The sequence below is a fragment of the Lactuca sativa genome, chromosome 9 (assembly GCF_002870075.4).
Source record: "Lactuca sativa cultivar Salinas chromosome 9, Lsat_Salinas_v11, whole genome shotgun sequence".
NCBI lineage: Eukaryota > Viridiplantae > Streptophyta > Magnoliopsida > Asterales > Asteraceae > Lactuca > Lactuca sativa.
This window is the reverse complement of record NC_056631.2, coordinates 212041390-212061928: the sequence shown is the minus strand read 5'-3', so window position 1 is coordinate 212061928 and position 20539 is coordinate 212041390. Positions and strand designations below refer to the sequence as shown.

Here is a 20539-nt window from a genome sequence, read left to right as displayed (position 1 = left end):
ACCTCCTGTTAGGAAGATTTGGTCCTTAGAATCGCAAGATCTTAAAATTGTTGTGGGTAACTTTTTGTTCAAACGATCTCTTATTTCCGAAGTAAGATTTGCACCAATGGGATGTCTCCAATCAACCATTACAATATCTATCATATTTCTCCTAAATTTCATTTTCTTTCAATCCACAATTTCCTTTGGTCCCTAAATGAGTCTTTACTTCTAGTCCACCTGAATCTCGCTCATAGATACTATGTCTACCTTGTTACCCATCCACTTTGTCAGGTACCATACATGAAATACATTATTAATGCCCTCGAATGCTTATTGTACCTTCAACGTGTAATCTTGTTTCCATATCTTCTCCAAAATAGTAGATGGCATGATAATGATATGGATGATACATGACAAACATGCTATTAAGACTTTTATAGTATTGTTGAATGTAAAATCTGTCAAAATAGAAGATCTGTGTATATGGACATGTTTCTTTCTCTCCGAATCCCTCTAATTTGGAAGGAAATTTTTCAAGGACGATTATCCACCAAGATCCTTTATTTTCTTCCAAACTTCCTTGAAAAAAAGGAACCTTTTTTTTTTTTTTTAATCTTTTCTTCTTTGTGTTTCTTTCAACTTCAGTTCCTTTCCTTCCTTAATAGGAACTTGGTAACTAGGTTTTAAAGAAAGAAAGGGAAGGAAACAGAGGATTGGCAGGGGAAGAAAAACCTAATTGTTCATGAAATCTTTCCTCTCGATCCTTTTTGGGATGAATGTAAAGGAAAGGGAATGGAAGGAAAGCTAACTTCCCTTTATCTCTGTTCCTCTTCCATAAAGAAAAACTGTAGTACATGATGTTAATCAAAGTGGATTCAAGCTCGACATACGTATGTTTGAGTCCTCCATTGGCTGCTATTCACTCTATGAAGGCACCTTGGGGTTAACTGTTACTTTACTCGAACCTATTGTTATTGGTGATACCCTTACTTATTCATGCGTAACTTCTCATTTCAACACTCCAATTATTTTTGAACTGGGTACCCAATTGTATTAACCGCCTATTGGAAAGTGGGTAATATTATAATCCTGTACATAAACTCGATTGCAAAGGAAGTTTCCTTCTAGCATTTCATTTACTTTTTATTTCTCAACCAATTCATCTATCTACATTCTACACATAATATTGTTTTCATTTTAGATCCAACGGCTTATTTTTTTTAACATTTTTTTTGTTTTTTGTTAAACATTATGGGTGAGCATTCATATTTCTGATATAACATCCGGAACCATGGTTTTCCGTTGTTGTTTTTTCAAGTGGCACATCTCATGAAAACCCTAAACACTTCCAATCGACATAACTTTTCCATTTCAAGTCCAAAAAGTTGGTTTTTTTGCATTTCATTCTTAGTTGTTGTGGATCCATATAGGAACAACAAAGTTACTATATAGTGAGCTAAAAACTGGATTTCATAGCCATTTCCTAGTAATCATTCACATGTTCACTTTTCTTCATTTTGCTAAAAAGTCCCATGTATTAACCAATATTAGCACTTTAAGTATTCTTACATTTGGTTTAATATTTATAACCTTAGTTTAAGAATCTAAACTCACATCCAAGAACAATTTCTTGTTTGCAAGTGTTCGTATGCCATTTTCCATTTTGTTCTTCTATGTACCTTGGCATTCTATATGCCTCATGAAATTTGGGGTGTTAACTATGTGAGTGCATAAGTGTATAATGTCAAAGGGAAGTAAAGTATCCGGATTAATTAGAATTGTAAAGAGGTAAATGTTTAATTACCGAAAGTTGGTAAAAACCGAATATTTTACTATTAGAATGCTTATAAAAGTAAATAATAAATGAGTATATAAATGATCAATTCCATTTTAGCAAGTGAGGTGCTATTTTTCTCTTTCCTTTGGAATCTTGAACTTCTCCAAATTTGGTAGATCTATCCACCAAATTGGTTAGCGGTATATTCTCAGACCCTGCTTGACCATCATGCGTCACTTTGTAAATCAAGCTCCTCGATAGCTCTAGTTCATTGAAAATTTGAATTTCCAACGAATGTAAAGTAGATTGAAGCTTGAATTTGGTGTTTTAAGTGGTGAAATTTCGGTTAGGAAAAATTTTCTGTTACATGCTTTGCTAATTCATATGGCTGCTAGATATATTCTCTTGTGCACTGGCCCAAAATTTAATTGTTTTGGAGTGGTCAATTATGTGCACAAGGAAATTAAGTTAAGGTGAATCACTGAATTTAATTGTATAGTCGAACAAAATAATAAGGAATTATTTTATTTCATAGAATTATAATACTTGTAAGTGAAATTACTTGGGAATTAATTTGTTGAGAATATTAAAGTAATATAAAAAAAAAACCCCGTAGTTAACAGATATTTCTGTTATAACTTATATTTTTCACTTTCAGTATCAATAACTAATATTTATAACCTACGACTTTTTGCATTATGAAGAACCTCCTATGTTTCATTTGTCAAATAAATAAATAAATATGCTTTATATTAAACCTTCCTAAGGAAAGTCGCCAAGTCTCATCCCCACATTTTCATATCTTAAGACAGCTCAACTCTTATGTACAGATGAGAAGTTGAGCTAAGTCTCCCAAATCTAAGAAATTCCTATCAACTCACGTAATTAACACTTTTCCCAACATCCCACGTCCACTATATAAATCCAAATGAACACATGTACCATTTCAAGCCATCTCGAATTAACTTGTTAGTTTCTTATTACAAATATCTACTTTTTGCAACACCATGGCAGGTTCTCACCTAAATTCCATAATCCTGATTCTTGTTTCGGTCAGCTTAGCATCATTTAGCGGGAACATCATTGCTGAGGCACGTAAACTTTAAGAGATCCCTGAGCTTCCGGTGGTTCCAAAGCCTGAGCTTCCCGTGTTTCCAAAGCCTGAGTTTCCCATGCTTCCTAAGCCTGAGCTTCCTGTCGTTCCTAAGCCTGAGATTCACCATGGTGCATCAGGCCCTTCAGTCCACCAATGCAAAACACTAAATTTAATCATCAAATTGGATAGGTTTACAGAATCCGATAAATACTTCACTCCACGGTACAATCTAGCTGTATCTGGGATTGGTATTCTTTTAAATGCTGCCCTTTTCCCGCAGAACGGTGGAGAGAATAGTATTTGTTTATCGAATTCCCCATCATCAAAGATCAGTGGGAGGCCGTGGTCAGATGGCATGCCTGCTATGATAAATTTATTTGTCTGTACTTTTGTCAATAACATTGACAAGATGCTCAAAACCGACCAAGAGGCATGTTTGAATCGGATTTCGCCCAGCAATATGACTACATTCAGTCTGCCATTTTACTGTCCTTAGCTGATGAGATGATTTATGAAGTCGCATATGAAGAAAATGTCTTTATGGTTGACGCTTGAGAATCTGTACAAGACAAACTCCTTAAGGAACAAATTTCTATTGAAGCAACTTTTATTCTCTTTACGAATGAAGAAGGTAATGTTCTTGAAGGACCATTTTGACGAGTTACTCCAAGTAGCCGCAAAGCTTATGGAAACACTCAGGATAGCCAATAGTAGGCAACACATCACTCGCATATGGTGACTTTAAAATGGTATTAAAATAAAGTTTTCATCCGGAAATGATAGTTTAAGTTGTTCAAACATGTGCGGATTTGCATTTGATCCGAATTCAAATTTAGTTTAGAACACAGCGAGGATATTACAATGGATCTCAAAACATAACTTAAAGTATGATATTACATCTATATCATGTTCTAAATAACCAGGCATCCTTCTTTATCTCTAACATGTAAAAATATAGCATAAGGCGTGAGAATGTCTCGTGAGAATACCGAGTGCAACTCTTCAAGAGTAAAGGACGATGACAGTCATCTATACATGGAGTTTGACCTCCAAAATAGTTTAAATCAACAAAACATCCCAATACCTTATATCGGATTCAAAGTAATATGATTAACTTTGGAAAACATATCAACATATTAGTTTCATAACATTAGTACAAATGGAATGCATATGATCCTAAACCCATTTCCCATGCCCATCCTACAACATACTAAAAGGTTTGTACCTCCGAATAACATCGTATCAGTTATATAACCCTCCCTACATAACATGGTATCGGTCATACATTCTCAATTTATTCATTTTTGTATAGAAACTCGATGAGTTGGAGGCCCCAAACTCGTCGAGTATAGATGAATTTGGACGCGGGTTGTGAAGTCTACTCGATGATTCAAGGAGCCTCAAGTCGATGACTAGGCTGGTAGAATGAAACCCTAATTTTCAGGGTTTTGCACCTTATTTAAACACTTTAACCCCCATAAGCTAGCCTCATTTACAGCCTCCATTGTCCCAAACCCTAGCCACAAAACCCTAATCCACTTTTGAGAGTTTTTGTGCATTCTTTGTGATTTTAAAGAAGAGGATACTTGAAGAAGGAGCAAGGACATCTAAGAGAAGAGTAGGTCCAGAAGTTGAGCTTCATTTCTGGTTCATCTGAGGTATAAAGCTCCTACCTTGCTTATAGTATGTTTAGATCTAGTGTTAGGAGGTTTTCTCCATATTTTGGTCCAAGAATGTTGGTCTTTGGGACTTGGACGTCCCATGGGGGAAAACGTTTCAGATGTAAGGTCTCTAGGGGACTTCATGGCATAAAGGTGCCAACTTTATGCCCATGGAAGTCCCATGCAACTTGTGGACCATCTTTTTGGCCTTTTGAGCTAGGTGGCTTATTAATGTAAGTAAAGATAGGAACTTTACTTGACCAAACTGTCCCTAGAGTCTAGATCTATGATCCTATGGCTTATCTTGGAGTTTTGATATTTTTTGAAGTTGGAACTAAGCAATTTTGAGTTAGGGTTAGGGCTCATTTCTTCTAGAATGGGTCTTAATGGGTAAAGTCAGAAACTTTACCCTCCTAGATGTGTTCTCGACTCAGATCTGGAATATGGGACTTAGACTCGAAGAATAATTGCTTAACACATTAAGGAATCTTAACAGACTGAAGAACTCGATGAGTTCATAGAGGAACTCGACGAGTTAAGTAGAAATACCCCGATTCTCTAAGAGGAAGTGCTCGACGTGTTCAAGGACGGACTCGACGAGTTGGGTGGGAAAGTCCTGATGTTGTGGATAAGAGGAACTCGAAGATTTGGATCGTGATTTCAGGGTTTTGTGATTTATGGAACTCGGCAAGTTGATTCAACCCAAAATGTTGACTTTGACCAGGGTGTTGACCTTGACTTTGACTTTGACCAAAGTTGACCCTTAAGGGGGGGGGGGATGAGTATGAAAGGGTAATTAAGGAAATCTTTTATGCATAAGAGTTTGAGTTGGTTGGATTGTTGGAGCCAAGGATTTTCAGCTACTTTATAGCATTTGATGTGAGTTACATTCTAGTAAAAGTGGGTCGAAGACACCAATGTCGGCCCACTAGGTGTTGATTATACTAGAGTTGATTGTTTTTTTGGTAATTGTCTGGTATGCCACTATCTGTTATGCTTTATGTGCTAGTATGCTATGATATTATGTGATAGTGGGAGAAGGGGTGAAATAGTCCCCAGAGCCGGCTGAAACAAAATGGAGGGTAGGTCGGGCACCCAGATATGCCTGACAGTATGTTTATGCTATGTATTATCTGGTCGTTGTAGGGGTGAAATAGTCCCCATACAGGCTGAGATAAACTGAAGGGTAGGTACGAAACCTAGATATGCTTGGCAGGGTAGGTCGAGCACCTATATATGCTTGACAGGGTAGGTCGAGAACCTAGATATGCTTGACAGGGTAGGTCAGGCACCCAGATATGCCTGGCATTATGTTTTTATGAAACTAAGCTTCGTGCTTACAGTTTTCAGTTTTGGTTTCAGGTACTTCCTCTTTGAAGGGAAAGGAGTTGGCATGATCGCAGCGCATCACACTACATTTTCTGCATATGAGATCTCTGGGAGTTTTATTATGATATTGTTTTATCATGATATGTTTTGATTATGGATACATTGGTTTTGATATGAGTTGATTCTATGATGTTTTCAGACAATGTTTTAAAATTATTAAATTAAAAATGAAATTTATGGTCTTAAATTTTGGGATGTTACAAGTTGGTATCAGAGCCTTGGTTTGAGGGATTCGGATACACCTTCGGGGGTGTCTAGACTCAAATTGAGGGTTTGAGATTTTTTTACAATAAAAAAATAATAAATTTTTTTCTAAGAAATAAGATGAAGAGTTTTGAGAAAAAACAAGGAGTGTGATGCGAGCAATCGGCCGAGCTCAAGTAAGTTCACCTGAAGATACCCATACATGTATGTTATGTTATGATATGATTATGAGAACTGCATGCTAGATTAGGGCTAAGGATCTAGGAAGACGCCTTATATGCCTACTGAATGTGTATGAGAACTGCATGCTAGATTAGAGCTAAGGATCTAGGAAGATGCCTTATGTGTTTGTTGTATGTGATTTTTGAACTACATAATAGTACTAAGTAGTCAGTGATATGATAGCCTGATTAAGATATGCTTGGTTTCAGTTACTCAATGCCCGAATGCTGCTTGCTTTCTGCTATTAGGAGTTCTAGTTACCTTTAAATAACTAGTAAAGGAATATGTTAAGTTACATATTACGAGGACTTAATAATTTTAGAAGGTTAGGTTTAGTCCTATTTCGCAGCTCTCGTCTGAGTCTAACCGTTGTTGGGAGAGGCCGACCAAGAGGCATGTTTGAATCGGACTTCACCCAGCAATATGACTACGTTCAGTCTACCATCTTACTGTCCTTAGCTGATGAGATGATTTATGAAGTAGCAGATGAAGAAAATGTCTCTATGGTTGACACTTGAGAGGATGTACAAGAAAACTCCATAACGAATAAATTACTATTGAAGCAACGGTTATTCTCTCTACGAATGAAGAAGGTAATATTCTTGAAGGACCATTTTGACGTGTTACTGTAAGTTTCCGTCGACCTTATTGAAACACTGTGGATAGCCAATAGTAGGTAAAACATCACTCACATGTGGTGATTTTAAAATGGTCTTAAAATAAAGTTTTCATCCGAAATGAGAGTTGAAGTTGTTAAAACGTGTGCGGACATGCATTTGGCCTGAATTCAAATTTACTTTAAAACATAGAGAGGATATTACAATGGATCTCAAAACATAACTAAAAGTAAGATGTTACATATATATCATCTTCAAAATAACCAAGCATCATTCTTCATCTCTAACACATAAAAATATAGCATAAGGCGTGAGAATGTCTCGTGAGAATACCTGAGTGCAGCTCTTCAAGAGTAAAGGATGATGAGAGTCATCTATACTTGGAGTTGAACCTCCAAAAATATTGTAAATCAACAAAACATCTCCATACCCTTAAAGCGGGTTTAATGATATATCATTGACTTTGGAAAACATATCAACATATTAGTTTCACAACATTAGTAGAAATTCAATGCCTATTATCCTTAACCCATTTTCCATGTCCATCCGAATATATACAACAAGGTTTGTACGTCCACATAACATCGTATCGGTTATACAACCCTGCCTACATAACATGGTATCAGTCATACATGGCTATGTGGCTAGTACACAATCCACCATGTACAACCCTACCAACATAAGAACATACGAGTTGACTTGTGGACCATTGCACATGCCCACTCAAAAGGTATCTAACCACGTTACGCGTAGTGGTCATTAATATCCATAAATAAAACCACTCACAATGCGTAATAATAGATTTTGGTACCCTGGAGTCACCTACGAATGAGCTTTTTAAGCGAAAAACCAATATGGAACCGGACGCGAATCGATTGGAACTGGTTAGTAGTATTTGGTCGGGTTCTTGGTTCTTAGTTTACGACTTATTCCACTTCTATTTTTTTCGGTTTTAGTTCTGGTCGTGTTCCATTTCAAACACTTTCTTAAATAGCACATTTCTTATTACAACTGAACCGGTTTGAACCGATTAGTTGTATATGATCCACAATTTCCGATGGTTCCGAAATGAGTATTTTCTTCTAGTATCTACCTCATCACCCTTCAACTTCGTCAGGTAGCATACGTGAAATACATTATCAATGCCCTCCAATTCTTATTGTAGCTCCAATAGAGGCAAGTCTACATGTATAAATGTTATTGGCAAGGTAAATGTCCTTATGTGATTCATCAACTTCAAAAGACTTTGGACTTAATACAACCTAGATGTGTTTGGGATTGCTATTCCTTTAAATGCTGCCCTTTTCCGACAGCACTATAAAGAGAATAGTATTTGTTTATCGAATTCCCCATTATCAAAGATCAGTGGGAGGTCGAGGTCAATTGGGATGGCTGCTATGATAAATTTATGTGTTTATACTTTTGGCAGTAACGTTGACAAGATGCTCAAAACCGACCGAGGGGAATGTTTGAATCGAATTTCACCCAACAATATGACTAGGTTCAGTCTACCATCTTGCTGTCGTTAGCTGATGAGATGATTTATGAAGTCGCAGATGAAGAAAATGTATGTATGGTTGACGCTCGAGAGTCTGTACAAGACAAATTCCTAAATGAACAAAGTACTATTGAAACAATTGTTATTCTATTTATGAATGAAGAAGGTAATATTCTTGAAGGACCATTTTGACGAGTTACTCCAAGTTGCCGCAAAACTTAAGGAAACACCCTCTATAGCCAATAGTAGGTAAAACATCACTCCCATATGGTGATTTTAAAATGGTCTTAAAATAAAGTTTTCATCCGAAGTGTTGATATGCATTTCGTACCAATTCAAATTTAGTGTAAAACATAGCGAGGATATTACAATGGATCTCAAAACAAAATTGAAAGTAAGATATTACATCTATATCATCTTCTTTATAACCAAGCATCCTTCATCTCTAACACGTCAAAATATAGCGAAAGGATGAGAATGTCTCGTGAGAATATCAGAGTGCAACTCTTCAATAGTAAAGGATGATGACGGTCATCTATACTTCGAGTTGAACCTCCAAAATAGTTTAAATCAAGAAACATCCCAATACCTTATAACAGGTTCAAAGTAATATCATGACTTTGGAAAACATATCAACATATTAGTTTCACAGCATTAGTAGAAATGCAATGCCTATGATCCTAAACCCAATTTCCATGTCCATCCGACAATATACTACAAGGTTTGTACGTCCACATAACATCATATCGATTATACAATCCACCCTACATAACATGGTATCTTTCATACATGGCTACGTGGTAAGTACACAACCCACCATGTACAACCCTACCAACATAGTAACATACTAGTTTACTTGTGGACCATTGAACATGCCCACTCAAAGGGTATTGAACCACTTTACACATAGTGGTGATTAGTATCCATAAACAAAACCCGTCACAACACTTAATAATAGATTTTGGTACCCTGGAGTCACCTAGGGATGGGCTTTTTAACTGAAAAACCAATCAGAACCGGACACGAACCGGTTGGAACTGGTTAGTAGTATTTGGTTGGGTTCTCGGTTCTTATTTTACGACTTATTCCACTTCTGTTTTCTATGTTTTAGTTCTGGTCCGGTTTCGTTTCGAACACTTTCTTAAATAGCACATTTCTTAGTACAACTGAACCAGGTTTGAACCGATTAGTTGTATTCGATCTGCTTTTCGATTCTTAATTTATGTCTTATTTGGTTTGAAGGTTTTTCGGGTTCTAGTCCGATTTTTTCCATTTTCAGTCCAATTTGTTACATTTGCTGTCTAATATACATGGCTAGTGTCACTTCAAGCCCAACCTATCGTAATATGAAATGCACATATAGGATGCTCACAAAATAATTTTAGAAATCATGCAACAAGTACTATACAACACATAGAATCAAGTTTAAGAAAAATACCAAAGATTTATAAAGTATGTTTATAGGACATGTGCTCGAATAAATTCACCTTAGTTGTATAGACACTACCACTTCACTTGCACAACGATTCTTCTTATACCTCTTCACCTACAATACACATGTTGACACTTATTAACTTTCAAACTTCATACATAATGCCTTTTTTTAATTTGGCATTACTATAAATCATTTAAATCTTTATTCTTTAGCCTTCAAACTACTAATGTACTATTAAAATATTTGAATACAACATTTCAATCTTCTAAAAATTTTCTTGTACTCAAATTAAACATTATTATTATTATTATGTTGATATTTCAATCTATTATTTTTATATTTATTTTATTTAGATTTATAGTTCAAAAAATATATATATCCCTAAAAGTAAAGTGTTACAATTACCTCTATCTTACGATGATTCGGTCCTCGGAATCGCAACCTCTTGAAAAAATTGTGGGTATCTTTTCTTCATATCATATTTTGTTTCTCAAGTGAGATTTGCACCAACGGGAAGTCTCCATTCAACCAGTACAATATCTATCATCTTTCTTCTCAATTTCATAGTTTTTCCATCCACAATTTTATTTGGTTCCTAAATGAGTCTTTTCTTCTAGTATCTACCTCACCACCCTTCAACTTCGTCACGTAGCATACGTGAAATACATTATGAATGCCCTCCAATTCTTATTGTAGCTCCAACATATAATCTTGTTTCCATATCTTCTCTAGTAGATGGCATGAAAATGATATAGAGGCCTAGATAACATGATGTTAACTCTTTTATAGTAGGGTTGAACAAAAAATATGTCAAAATAAAATATACGTATAACAACTTGATTCTTTCTCTCCAAATCTCTCTAATTTGGGAGGAAAATTTTTAAAGGACAATTATCCACCAAGATCCTTTATTTCCTTCCCACTTACTTGAAAAAAATAAGAATTTTTTTTTTATCTTCTATTCTTTCTGTTTCGTTCAACTTTCGTTCCTTTCCTTCCTTAAGTGGAGCTCCTTAACTAGGCTTTAAGGAGGAAAGGGAAGGAAATGAAGGATTGGTAGGGGAAGAAAAGACTAATTTTTCAAGAAATCTTTCCTCTTGAGCCCATTTAGGATGAATGTATGGGAAAGGAACGGGAAGGAAAGGCAACTTCCCTTTCTTTCCGTTCCTCTCCCTTAGAAAAACTCTAGAACATGGCTCTAACCAAAATTGAGTCAAGCTAGACATATGTGTATATGAGCCCTTCCTAGGCAACTATTCGACTTATGAAAGGCACTTCGGGGTTCACTATTGGTCAACTCGGACCCGATTGTTATTGGTGATACCCATTCTTATACCATGCATAACTTCCTTATTTCAACACTCTAATTATTTTTGACATGTGTACCCAATTGTATTAACCACCTTTTGGGACCGGGGTAATACTTAATCATTTACATAAACTCGGTTGCCAAAGAAATTTCAATGTATCATTTCATATACATTTTATTACTCAACCAATTCATGTATCTACATTCTATAAATTTTGGGCAAGAACCGAATATTTTACTACTCGAATGCTTATAAAATAAATAATAAACGAGTAAGTAAATGATCAATGCCAATTTAGCAAGTGAGGTACGTTTTTTCTCTTTTCTTTGGAATCTTGAACTTCTCCAAATTTTGTAGATCTATCCACCAGAATGGTTGGCTGTATAATCTTAGGCCTGCTTGACCACCGTGCATCACTTTGTAAATCAAGCTCCTTGTTAGTTCTAGTTCATAGAAAAAAAATTGAATTTCTAAAGAATGTAAAGTCAGTTGAAGCTTGAATTTTATGTTTTAATTGGTGAAATTTCGGTTTGGAAAAAAATTATTTTACCTGCTTTCCTAAATATTCATATTGGTGCTAGATTTATTTTCTTGTGTACCGGCCCAAACTTTAATTGTTTTGGATTGGTCAATAATGTGCACTAGGAAATTAAGTTAAGGTGGATCTTTGAATTCTTATCTTCCAACCAAATAATAAGGATATAATTTATTTCATCGAATTACATAAATTCTGTTTATATTTTCGACTTTTACTATCAATAACTAAAATTTATAACCTACAACTTTTTGCATTATGAAGAACCTACTATGTTTCATTTGTGAAATAAATAAACAAATATGCTTTCTATTAAACCCTCCTAAGGAAAGTCGCCAAGTCTCATTCCCACATATTCATATGTTAATTAAGACAGCTCCACTCTTATGTACAGATGAGAAGTTGAGCTAACTCTCCCAAATCTAAGAAATTCCTACCAACTCACGTACTTCACACTATTCCCAACATCCCACGTCCACTATATAAATCCAAATGAACACATGTCCCATTTCAAGCCATCTCGAATTAACTTGTTAGTTTCTAATATCTACCTTTTGCAACACCATGGGACGTTCTCACCTAAATTCCGTAATCCTGATTCTTTTTTCAGTCAGCTTAGCATCATTTAGCGGGAACATCATTGCTGAGGCACGTAAACTTGCAGAGATCCCTGAGCTTTCTGTGGTTCCTAAGCCTGAGCTTCCGGTGCTTCCTAAACCTGAGCTTCCAAAGCCTGAGCTTCCGGTCGTTCCTAAGCCTGAGCTTCCCGTACTTCCTAAACCTGAGCTTCCAAAGCCTGAGCTTCCAGTGCTTCCTAAGCCTGAGCTTCCGGTCGTTCCTAAGCCTGAGCTTCCCGTGGTGCTTAAGCCTGAGGTTCCCGTGGTTCCAAAGCCTGAGATTCCTGTTCTTCCAAAGCCTGAGCTTCCCGTGCTTCCAAAGCCTGAGCTACCTGAGGTTCCAAAACCTGATGTTCCTGTAGTTCCAAAGCCTGCTGAGGTTCCTGAGTTTCCAAAGCCCACGTTTCCCGTCATTCCGAAGCCCACATTGCCAGAGTTGCCTAAGGATTTTCCTATCCCTTCCGTTACCCATCCATAAATTAAGTAATGCTTTTTGCAAAGCTAGATGTCTATTGATTCACCTTACAACTGCTACTTTTAGTACCTAGATCTCTGTGGAATGCTGATGAAGTTTGGATGATTATTTATTTGTTTTCAGGGTTATATATATAGTATGGTCATTTATACATGTATTTCATTAAAATATTGATTACTACATGTGTTTGATTTTTGTATACGAAATGTTGCTGGTAGCAATTAATGTCACAAACCAGGATCCATAAATTAAAGGTTTTCAATTTATAAGCTGAAAACAAATCATGAACAAATATCACCCTTTTCTATAATTAATCAATTTGGAAGGAAAAGGAATGGAAAATGAACATTTATTTGTCACTCAAGTAATTGCACACATTGTTCCTGCAGTGGGATCTATTTCACCATGGTGCATCAGGCCCTTCACTCCACCAAAACACTAAATTTAATCATCAAATTGAATAGGTTTACAGAATCCGATAAATACTTCAGTCCACAGTTGTGTCAAAAATATCAAGAGACATATATAAATGTTATTGGCAAGGTAAATGTCCTTATGTGATTCGTCAACTTCAAAAGACTTTGTACTCGGTACAATCTAGCTGTACATGTCTGGGATTGGTATTCTTTTAAATGCCGCGCTTTTCCTGCAGCACCATGAAGATGATAGTATTTGTTTATCGAATTCCCCATCATCAAAGATCAGTGAGAGGTTGTGGTCAGATGGCATGGCTGCTATGATAAATTTATTTGTCTATACTTTTGGCAATAACATTGACAAGATGCTCAAAACCGACCAAGAGACATGTTTGAATCAGACTTCACCTAGCAATATGACTAAGTTCAGCCTGCCGTCTTACTGTCCTTAGCTGATGAGATGATTTATGAAGTCGCAGATGAAGAAAATGTCTCTATGGTTGACACTTGAGAGTCTGTACAAGTGAAACTTCTTAACGAACAAATTACTATTGAAGCAACAGTTATTCTCTCTACGAATGAAGAAGGTAATGTTCTTGAAGGACCATTTTGACGTGTTACTCCAAGTTGCCGCAAACCTTATGGAAACACTATGGATGGCCAAGAGTAGGTAAAACATCACTCGCATATGGTGATTTTTAAAATGGTATTAAAATATAGTTTTCATCCAAAAATGAGAGCTTATGTTGCTAAAACATGTGCGGATATGCATTTGGTGCGAATTCAAATTTAGTTTAAAGCATAGCGAGGATATTACAATGGATCTCAAAACATAACTACAAGTACGATATTACATCTATATCATCTTCTAAGTAACCAAGCATCCTTCTTCATCTCTAACACGTCAAAATATAGCATAAGGCGTGAGAATGTCTCGTGAGAATACCCGAGTGCAACTTTTCAAGAGTAAAGGATGATGACAGCCGTCTATACTTGGAGTTGAACCTCCAAAATACTTTAAATCAACAAAACATCCCAATACCCTTAAAGCAGGTTCATGTAATATCATTGACTTTTGAAAAGATATCAACATATTAGTTTCACAACATTAGTAGAAATGCAATGCCTATGATCCTAAACCCAATTTCCATGTCCATCCGACAATATACTACAAGGTTTGTACGTCCACATAACATCGTATCGGTTATACAACCCTTCCTACATAACATGGTATCAGTCATACATGGCTTCGTGGCTAGTACACAACCCACCTTGTACAACCTTACCAACATAATAACATACTAGTTGACTTGTGGACCATTGCACATGCCCACTCAAAGGGTATCTAACCACTTTACGCATTGTGGTGATTAATATCCATAAATAAAACCAGTGACAACGCATAATAATAGATTTTGGTATTGTGGAGTCACCTAGGGATGGGCTTTTTAATCGAAAAAACAATTCGGAACGAGATACGAACCTGTTGGAACTGGTTAGTAGTAATCGGTCGGGTTCTCTGTTCTTAGTTTATGACTTATTCCACTTCTGTTTTTCGGTGTCTGGTCCGGTTCCGTTTCGAACACTTTCTTAAATTGCACATTTTTGTAACACGCTATCTTTCAATAACTTCAAATTCATCCCTTGGACTTTGAATTATGTCATGTTTGGCCCTTGTTTTGGAAAGAAGTGGCAAAATTGTGATTTTGGAAACTTGAGTAGTACGCTGGGTGTACATGTGAGTACGCTAAGCGTACTAGGTCGTGCCCTAGTACACTGGGCGTACACATGTGTACGTTCGGCGTACGAGTGCCAGAGTGAAACCTTAACTTTTAGGGTTTGTGGAGTAGTTAAGCACCTTATGGACCATGTCCTCTCATCATTTCCATCCTCCAAGCCTTTTATCTGTTTTTAGCAAACCCTAGTCCATAAGAGAGAGTTTTAGAGCCTAAAGTGTGTTGGTGATGTGATTGAATGAGAAGAAAGAGCATCAAGGAGTCAAGGAAGGAATCAAGCTTGTATATCTGAGGTTCTCACCATCTCGGGGAGCTTTAGAAGGTATAAAGCTTCTACCTTTATGCTTGAATTGTATAGATCTTGTTTTGGCTACTTTTTGGTATCCTTCTTCACCCAAGAGTCCCAATATTGTGCACGTTTTTCTTTGATCGAGTTAAGCAGTCCTTTCAAAACTTAGGATGGGTCCTAAGGCATAAAAATAAGGTCCCTTGAGCTAGTTTGGTCATTAGTTCATTGTAGGAGGTCTTAATGGGTTAAGAACATGTATTAAGCACTTTTTGGTCGACCAAAGTCTTAAAGTTTGAGACTTTATGGTTCTACAGCACATTTGAGTAGTCGATCTAATGTTTGAGCTCAAGTGCTTAATCCATTAAGCACTTATAGAAGGTTTAAGTTTTGCACGAGTACACCCCGCGTATGCTTCTATACGACCCACGTTCGGAGTCAATCCCACGTAATGGGTCAATGCAAGGCAAGATATACCCAACATACCGAAGGGGTACGCCCCCCGTAGGTCCCCTGGTTGGATTTCAGATTTTGGGCTTCGGGTATTGGGCCATCTTTTGGGCTTTGATACTTGGGCCCTAATGGAATGAGTAGATAAGTCTGTTTTGGGGCTAAGTAGAGGATTGGACCTTTGTACAAGGCCCAATAAGGAGTTGGGCCCAATTTTGAAAATTAGGCCAAGTGTAGGCTTGAAGGGGCTTGGGCCTTTGGATCAGGATTTGGGTTTGGCCTACATTAGGTTGTGATGGACCATCTGGGGTTTTATGATCTGGGCTTTTAGCTTGCTAGATCTTCCTGAGTGAATGGCATTAGGCCCAATTTGGAAAATTGAGCCACAATTAGGCTAAGAGTTTATTTTGATATTGCACCTTTTGTCATCTGGTTTTGTCCTTGGCTTTGGGTCAAGTTTGAGGAAGGGTAAAAAGGTCTTTTACCCTGTTTATTGGACTCATTATATGGGTCAGTGGCTAGATGCTAATGATTGTCATTTATCTTCTAGCAGATCTGCAACTAGAGGCTATTCATGGAATCAACTATTGTTGGAGTGTTGTCTTGATGATCATGGTTTGGGATCCGGCAGTCAGCGGTCAGGGATCATCTGTGTGTTTCAGCAACACGAGGTGAGTTTTCCTTAATGTACTAACAGGGAAGAAGGCACCAATGTTGTCCCTTTGGTTGATATCCTAAGATTGTTGATATGCCAAGTACGGAATAGATGTGCATGAGTATGTATGCTAGTTATGGATATGATAGTCTGGTAGATCTGCAGTACTGCCTGTGATATTGTCTGATTATCTGTATAGGATATTATCTGTTATATGTTTCATATATTGTGTGGGTTGGGTTGAGGGTGTACTACTTTGTGTTGTAGCCAACAAACCCTGCAATATTCGAGATATGAGCTGAGGGCCAGGGATGGCATTCCAGACTCATACTGAGGAGTCATTAGCATTCCATATATGACCTGAGAGCCAGGAAGGGAATGTCAGACTCATACTGAGGGCACATTAGCATTCCAGATATGAGCTGAGGACCGAGTGGTATGCCAGAATCGTATTGAGGGTTTGATGGTATTGGAGCAATCCATATATGAGCTGAAGGTCGGGAAGGGCATGTCAGACTCATACTGAGCGCTCATGGGCATTCCAGATACGAGCTGAGGGCTGGGTAGGGCATGCTAGACTTGTAATGTGGTTCGGGGAGCAAGACAGACATAAGTTGTGGGCCTAGGGGGCAAGCCAGACGCTTGTTGTGGGCTCAGGGGTAATCTAGTCTATTAGCTGTGGACCCATTGCATGTTGTTATTTGTATGGGGGAACTAACAAAGCTTTGTGATTACGGTTTTAGTTTATTGTTTCAGGTGCTTTAGATGTTTTGGCAAGGCGAAGGCGTGACCATGCCAGACTCTTGTTGAGGGCACATTAGCATTCCAGATACGAGCTGAAGACCGAGTGGTATGCCAGAATCGTACTGAGGGCTTGAGGGTATTGGAGATATCCATATACGAGCTGAAGGCCGGGAAGGGCATGTCAGACTCATACTGAGCGCTCATGGGCATTCTAGATATGAGCTGAGGGCTGGGTAGGGCAGGCTAGACTCGTAATGTGGGTCGGGGAGCAAGACAGACATAAGTTGTCGGCCCAGGGGGCAAGCCAGACGTTTGTTGTGGGCTCATGGGTAATCTAGTCTATTAGCTGTGGACCCATTGCATGCTGTTATTTGTATGGGGGAACTAACAAAGCTTTGTGATTACGGTTTTAGTTTATTGTTTTAGGTGCTTCAGTTGTTTTGGCAAGGCGAAGGCATGACCGTGCACATCCTCGCGTTTTGGACTTATGGTTTCTGGGAAACCCTGATAATGTGAATGTTTTGAAAACTATGTGTAAATGATTCCGGTTTTAAATAAATGTTCTGCAAACAACGGTTTTGTAAACACCTCTAAAGAAAAGGGATTGTTTTGTAAAGTTTGAATTTTACTGAAATTTTAAGGATGTTACAAGGTTGTATTAGAGCCTTGGTTTGAGTGAATCGGAGGAACACTCATGTGAATCCAGTCTCAAACTAAGGAAAAAGGGTTTTCAAAACAAATTTTCAAATGGTTTTGAAAATAATCAAAGAGGATGTGATATGTACGATCGGCCGGAACCAGTAAGTAGACCCCAAATTACCACATAGTTATCAGAGCTTATGATATGTTATGATATGTTAAAACAGCATGCTGGTGATAGACTAGGGATCTCTAGGAATTTCATGATAGAATTGCCTGATTATTTGATGTTTGATAGCCTAGGTTCTTCCTTATTTAAAATTGACATCATTACTGCTTACATCATGGTTGTATATAACTATGATCTTATAGCCTGAGAATTTTTTGTTTTGCCTTATTTCCTGTTCTTGTCTGATGAAGGGCTTAGGGTAGGATCGAATATTTGAAAGTCTATAGGGTCCACTGTCACTCAATTAGAAAGTTAGTAAATATATAATTTTTTTTAAAATGCTTAAGTTTATGGCACGCAAAATAAGTGTCGTAAAATATATTGTAAACATGTGTTGTAATTGTGTGTCATTTTAGACAATGTTATAAAGGAAGATGACATGCATTTAAATGTGTCACAAAATGCATGTCATAATTTTATGACATGCAAATGCATGTCATCTTCCCTACTTAAAAAAATGGAACACCTTTTTTTATCTTCCTTTCCTTCTATTTCTTTCAACTTTCTTTCCTTTCCTTCCTTAAGTGGAACTCGGTAACTAGGCTTTAAGGAAGGAAATGAAAGAAAACGGAGGATTGGCAGGGGAAGAAAATACTATTTTTCATGAAATATTTCCTCTCGGTCCTTTTTGGGATGAACGTAAGGGAAAGCGGATGGAAGGAAAGGCAACTTCCCTTTCTTTCTGTTCCTCTCCCATGAAAATAATAAAAAATAAAAAAAAAAACTCGACAACATGGCGTTAATCAAAATGGAGTCAAGCTCGACATGTCATCATACCCACTACGTCTGTGTGAGTCCTCCCTTGGTTGCTATTCAATCTATGAAAGGAACTTGGGGGTTCGCTATTGGTCAACTCGGACCAACTGTTCTTGGCGATAACAATTCTTATTCCATGTATAACTTCTTAGTTCAATATTTCAATTATTTTTGAACTGGGTATCCAATTATATTAACCACCTATTGAACCTGGATAATACCATAACCATGTAAATATACTCGATTGCCAAGGAAATTTCAATGTAGCATTTCATATAGTTTTTATTTCTCAACCAATTCATCTATCTACATTCGACAAATAATATTGGTTTCATTTTATATCCAAAAGCTTTCTTTTTAACATTTAATTTGTTTTTGGTTTAACAATATGTGTGGGCATCTATAGTTCTGAACATCCAAAACCATGGTATTCCGTAGTTGTTTTCAAGTGGCTCATCTCATGAAAACCCTAAACACATCCAATCGACATAACTTTTCCATTTCAAGTCCAAAAAGTTGATTCTTTTGCATTTCATTCTTAGTTGTCGTGGATCCATATAGGAACAACTAAGATACTAATATAGTGCACTAAAAACTGGATTTCGTTGCTATTTCCTAGTAATTATTTACATGTTCACTTTTCTTCATTTCGCTAATAAGTTTCATGTATGAACCAAGACTCGCGTTTTAAGCATTTTTACATTTTATTTAAGGAAAACCTTAAAAAAATAAGGAAAACCTTTTTTTGTTTTCTTTTCTTTCTGTTTCGTTCAGCATCCGTTCCTTTCAGTCCTTAAGTTGAACTCCGTAACTAGGCTTTAAGGAGGAAAGAGAAGGAAACGAGTGATTGATAGGGGAATAAAAGACTAATTTTTCATGAAATCTTTCCTCTCGAGCCCATTTGGGATGAATGTAAGGGAAAGGGAAGGGAATGAAAGGCAACTTCCCTTTCTTTCCGTTCCTCTCCATTAGAAAAACACAACAACATGGCTTTAATCAAAATGGAATCAAGCTGGACATACCATTATACCTACTACGTATGTATGAGCCCTCCCTCGGCAGCTATTCGACTTATAAAAGGTGCTTTGGGGTTCACTCAGACCGTTTGTTATTGGTGATACCCATTCTTATACCATGCATAACTTCCTTATTTCAACACCTTAATTATTTTTGACCTGGGTACCTAATTGTATTAACCGCCTATTGGAACCAGGGTAATACTTAATCAGGTACATAAACTCGATTGCCAAAGAAAGTTCCATGTATCATTTCATATATATTTTAGTACTCAACCTGTTCATGTATCTACATTCTATACATAATATTGCTTTCATTTTAGTTGCAAAAGCCTATTTTTTAACATTCTATTTGCTTTTCGTTTAACATTATGTGTGAGCATCAAGATTTCTGATTCCGAACCAAGGTTTTCCGTAGTTTTTTTCAAGTGGTACATCTCATAAAAACCGTTAACACTTCCATTTGACATAACTTTTACATTTCAAGTCCAAAAAGCTGGGTTTTTTTTTTTTTTTTTTTTTTTTTTTTTTTTTTTTTTTTTGCATTTCATTCTTAGTTGATGCATATAGGAACAACTAAATTACTTATACAGTGCACTCAAAACTGGTTTTCATTGCCATTTCCTTGTAATTATTCACATGTTCACTTTTCTTCTTTTCGCTAATAAGTTTCATGTATTAACCAAAACCCACATTTTAAGCATTCTTACATTTTGCTTAATATTTACAACCTTACTTTAAGGATTTAAACTCGCATCCAAAAACCATTTCTTGTTTGCAAGTGTTCGTATGCC

The 20539-nt window shown here is 36.9% G+C and overlaps 1 protein-coding gene across 1 annotated transcript; it reads left to right on the top strand.

Moving 5' to 3' along the window:
• The first annotated feature begins 12290 nt into the window (after positions 1–12290).
• On the top strand, positions 12291–12821 carry LOC111899067 (protein PELPK1-like). Its single transcript, XM_023894954.2, has one exon. It carries the CDS (start codon positions 12291–12293, stop codon positions 12819–12821), a length of 531 nt encoding a protein of 176 aa, XP_023750722.2.
• Positions 12822–20539: the final 7718 nt, after the last annotated feature.

What these genes read in the sequence shown, in the direction of transcription:
- LOC111899067 (XM_023894954.2), top strand. Translation starts at nt 12,291, where the DNA reads ATGGGACGTTCTCACCTAAATTCCGTAATCCTGATTCTTTTTTCAGTC.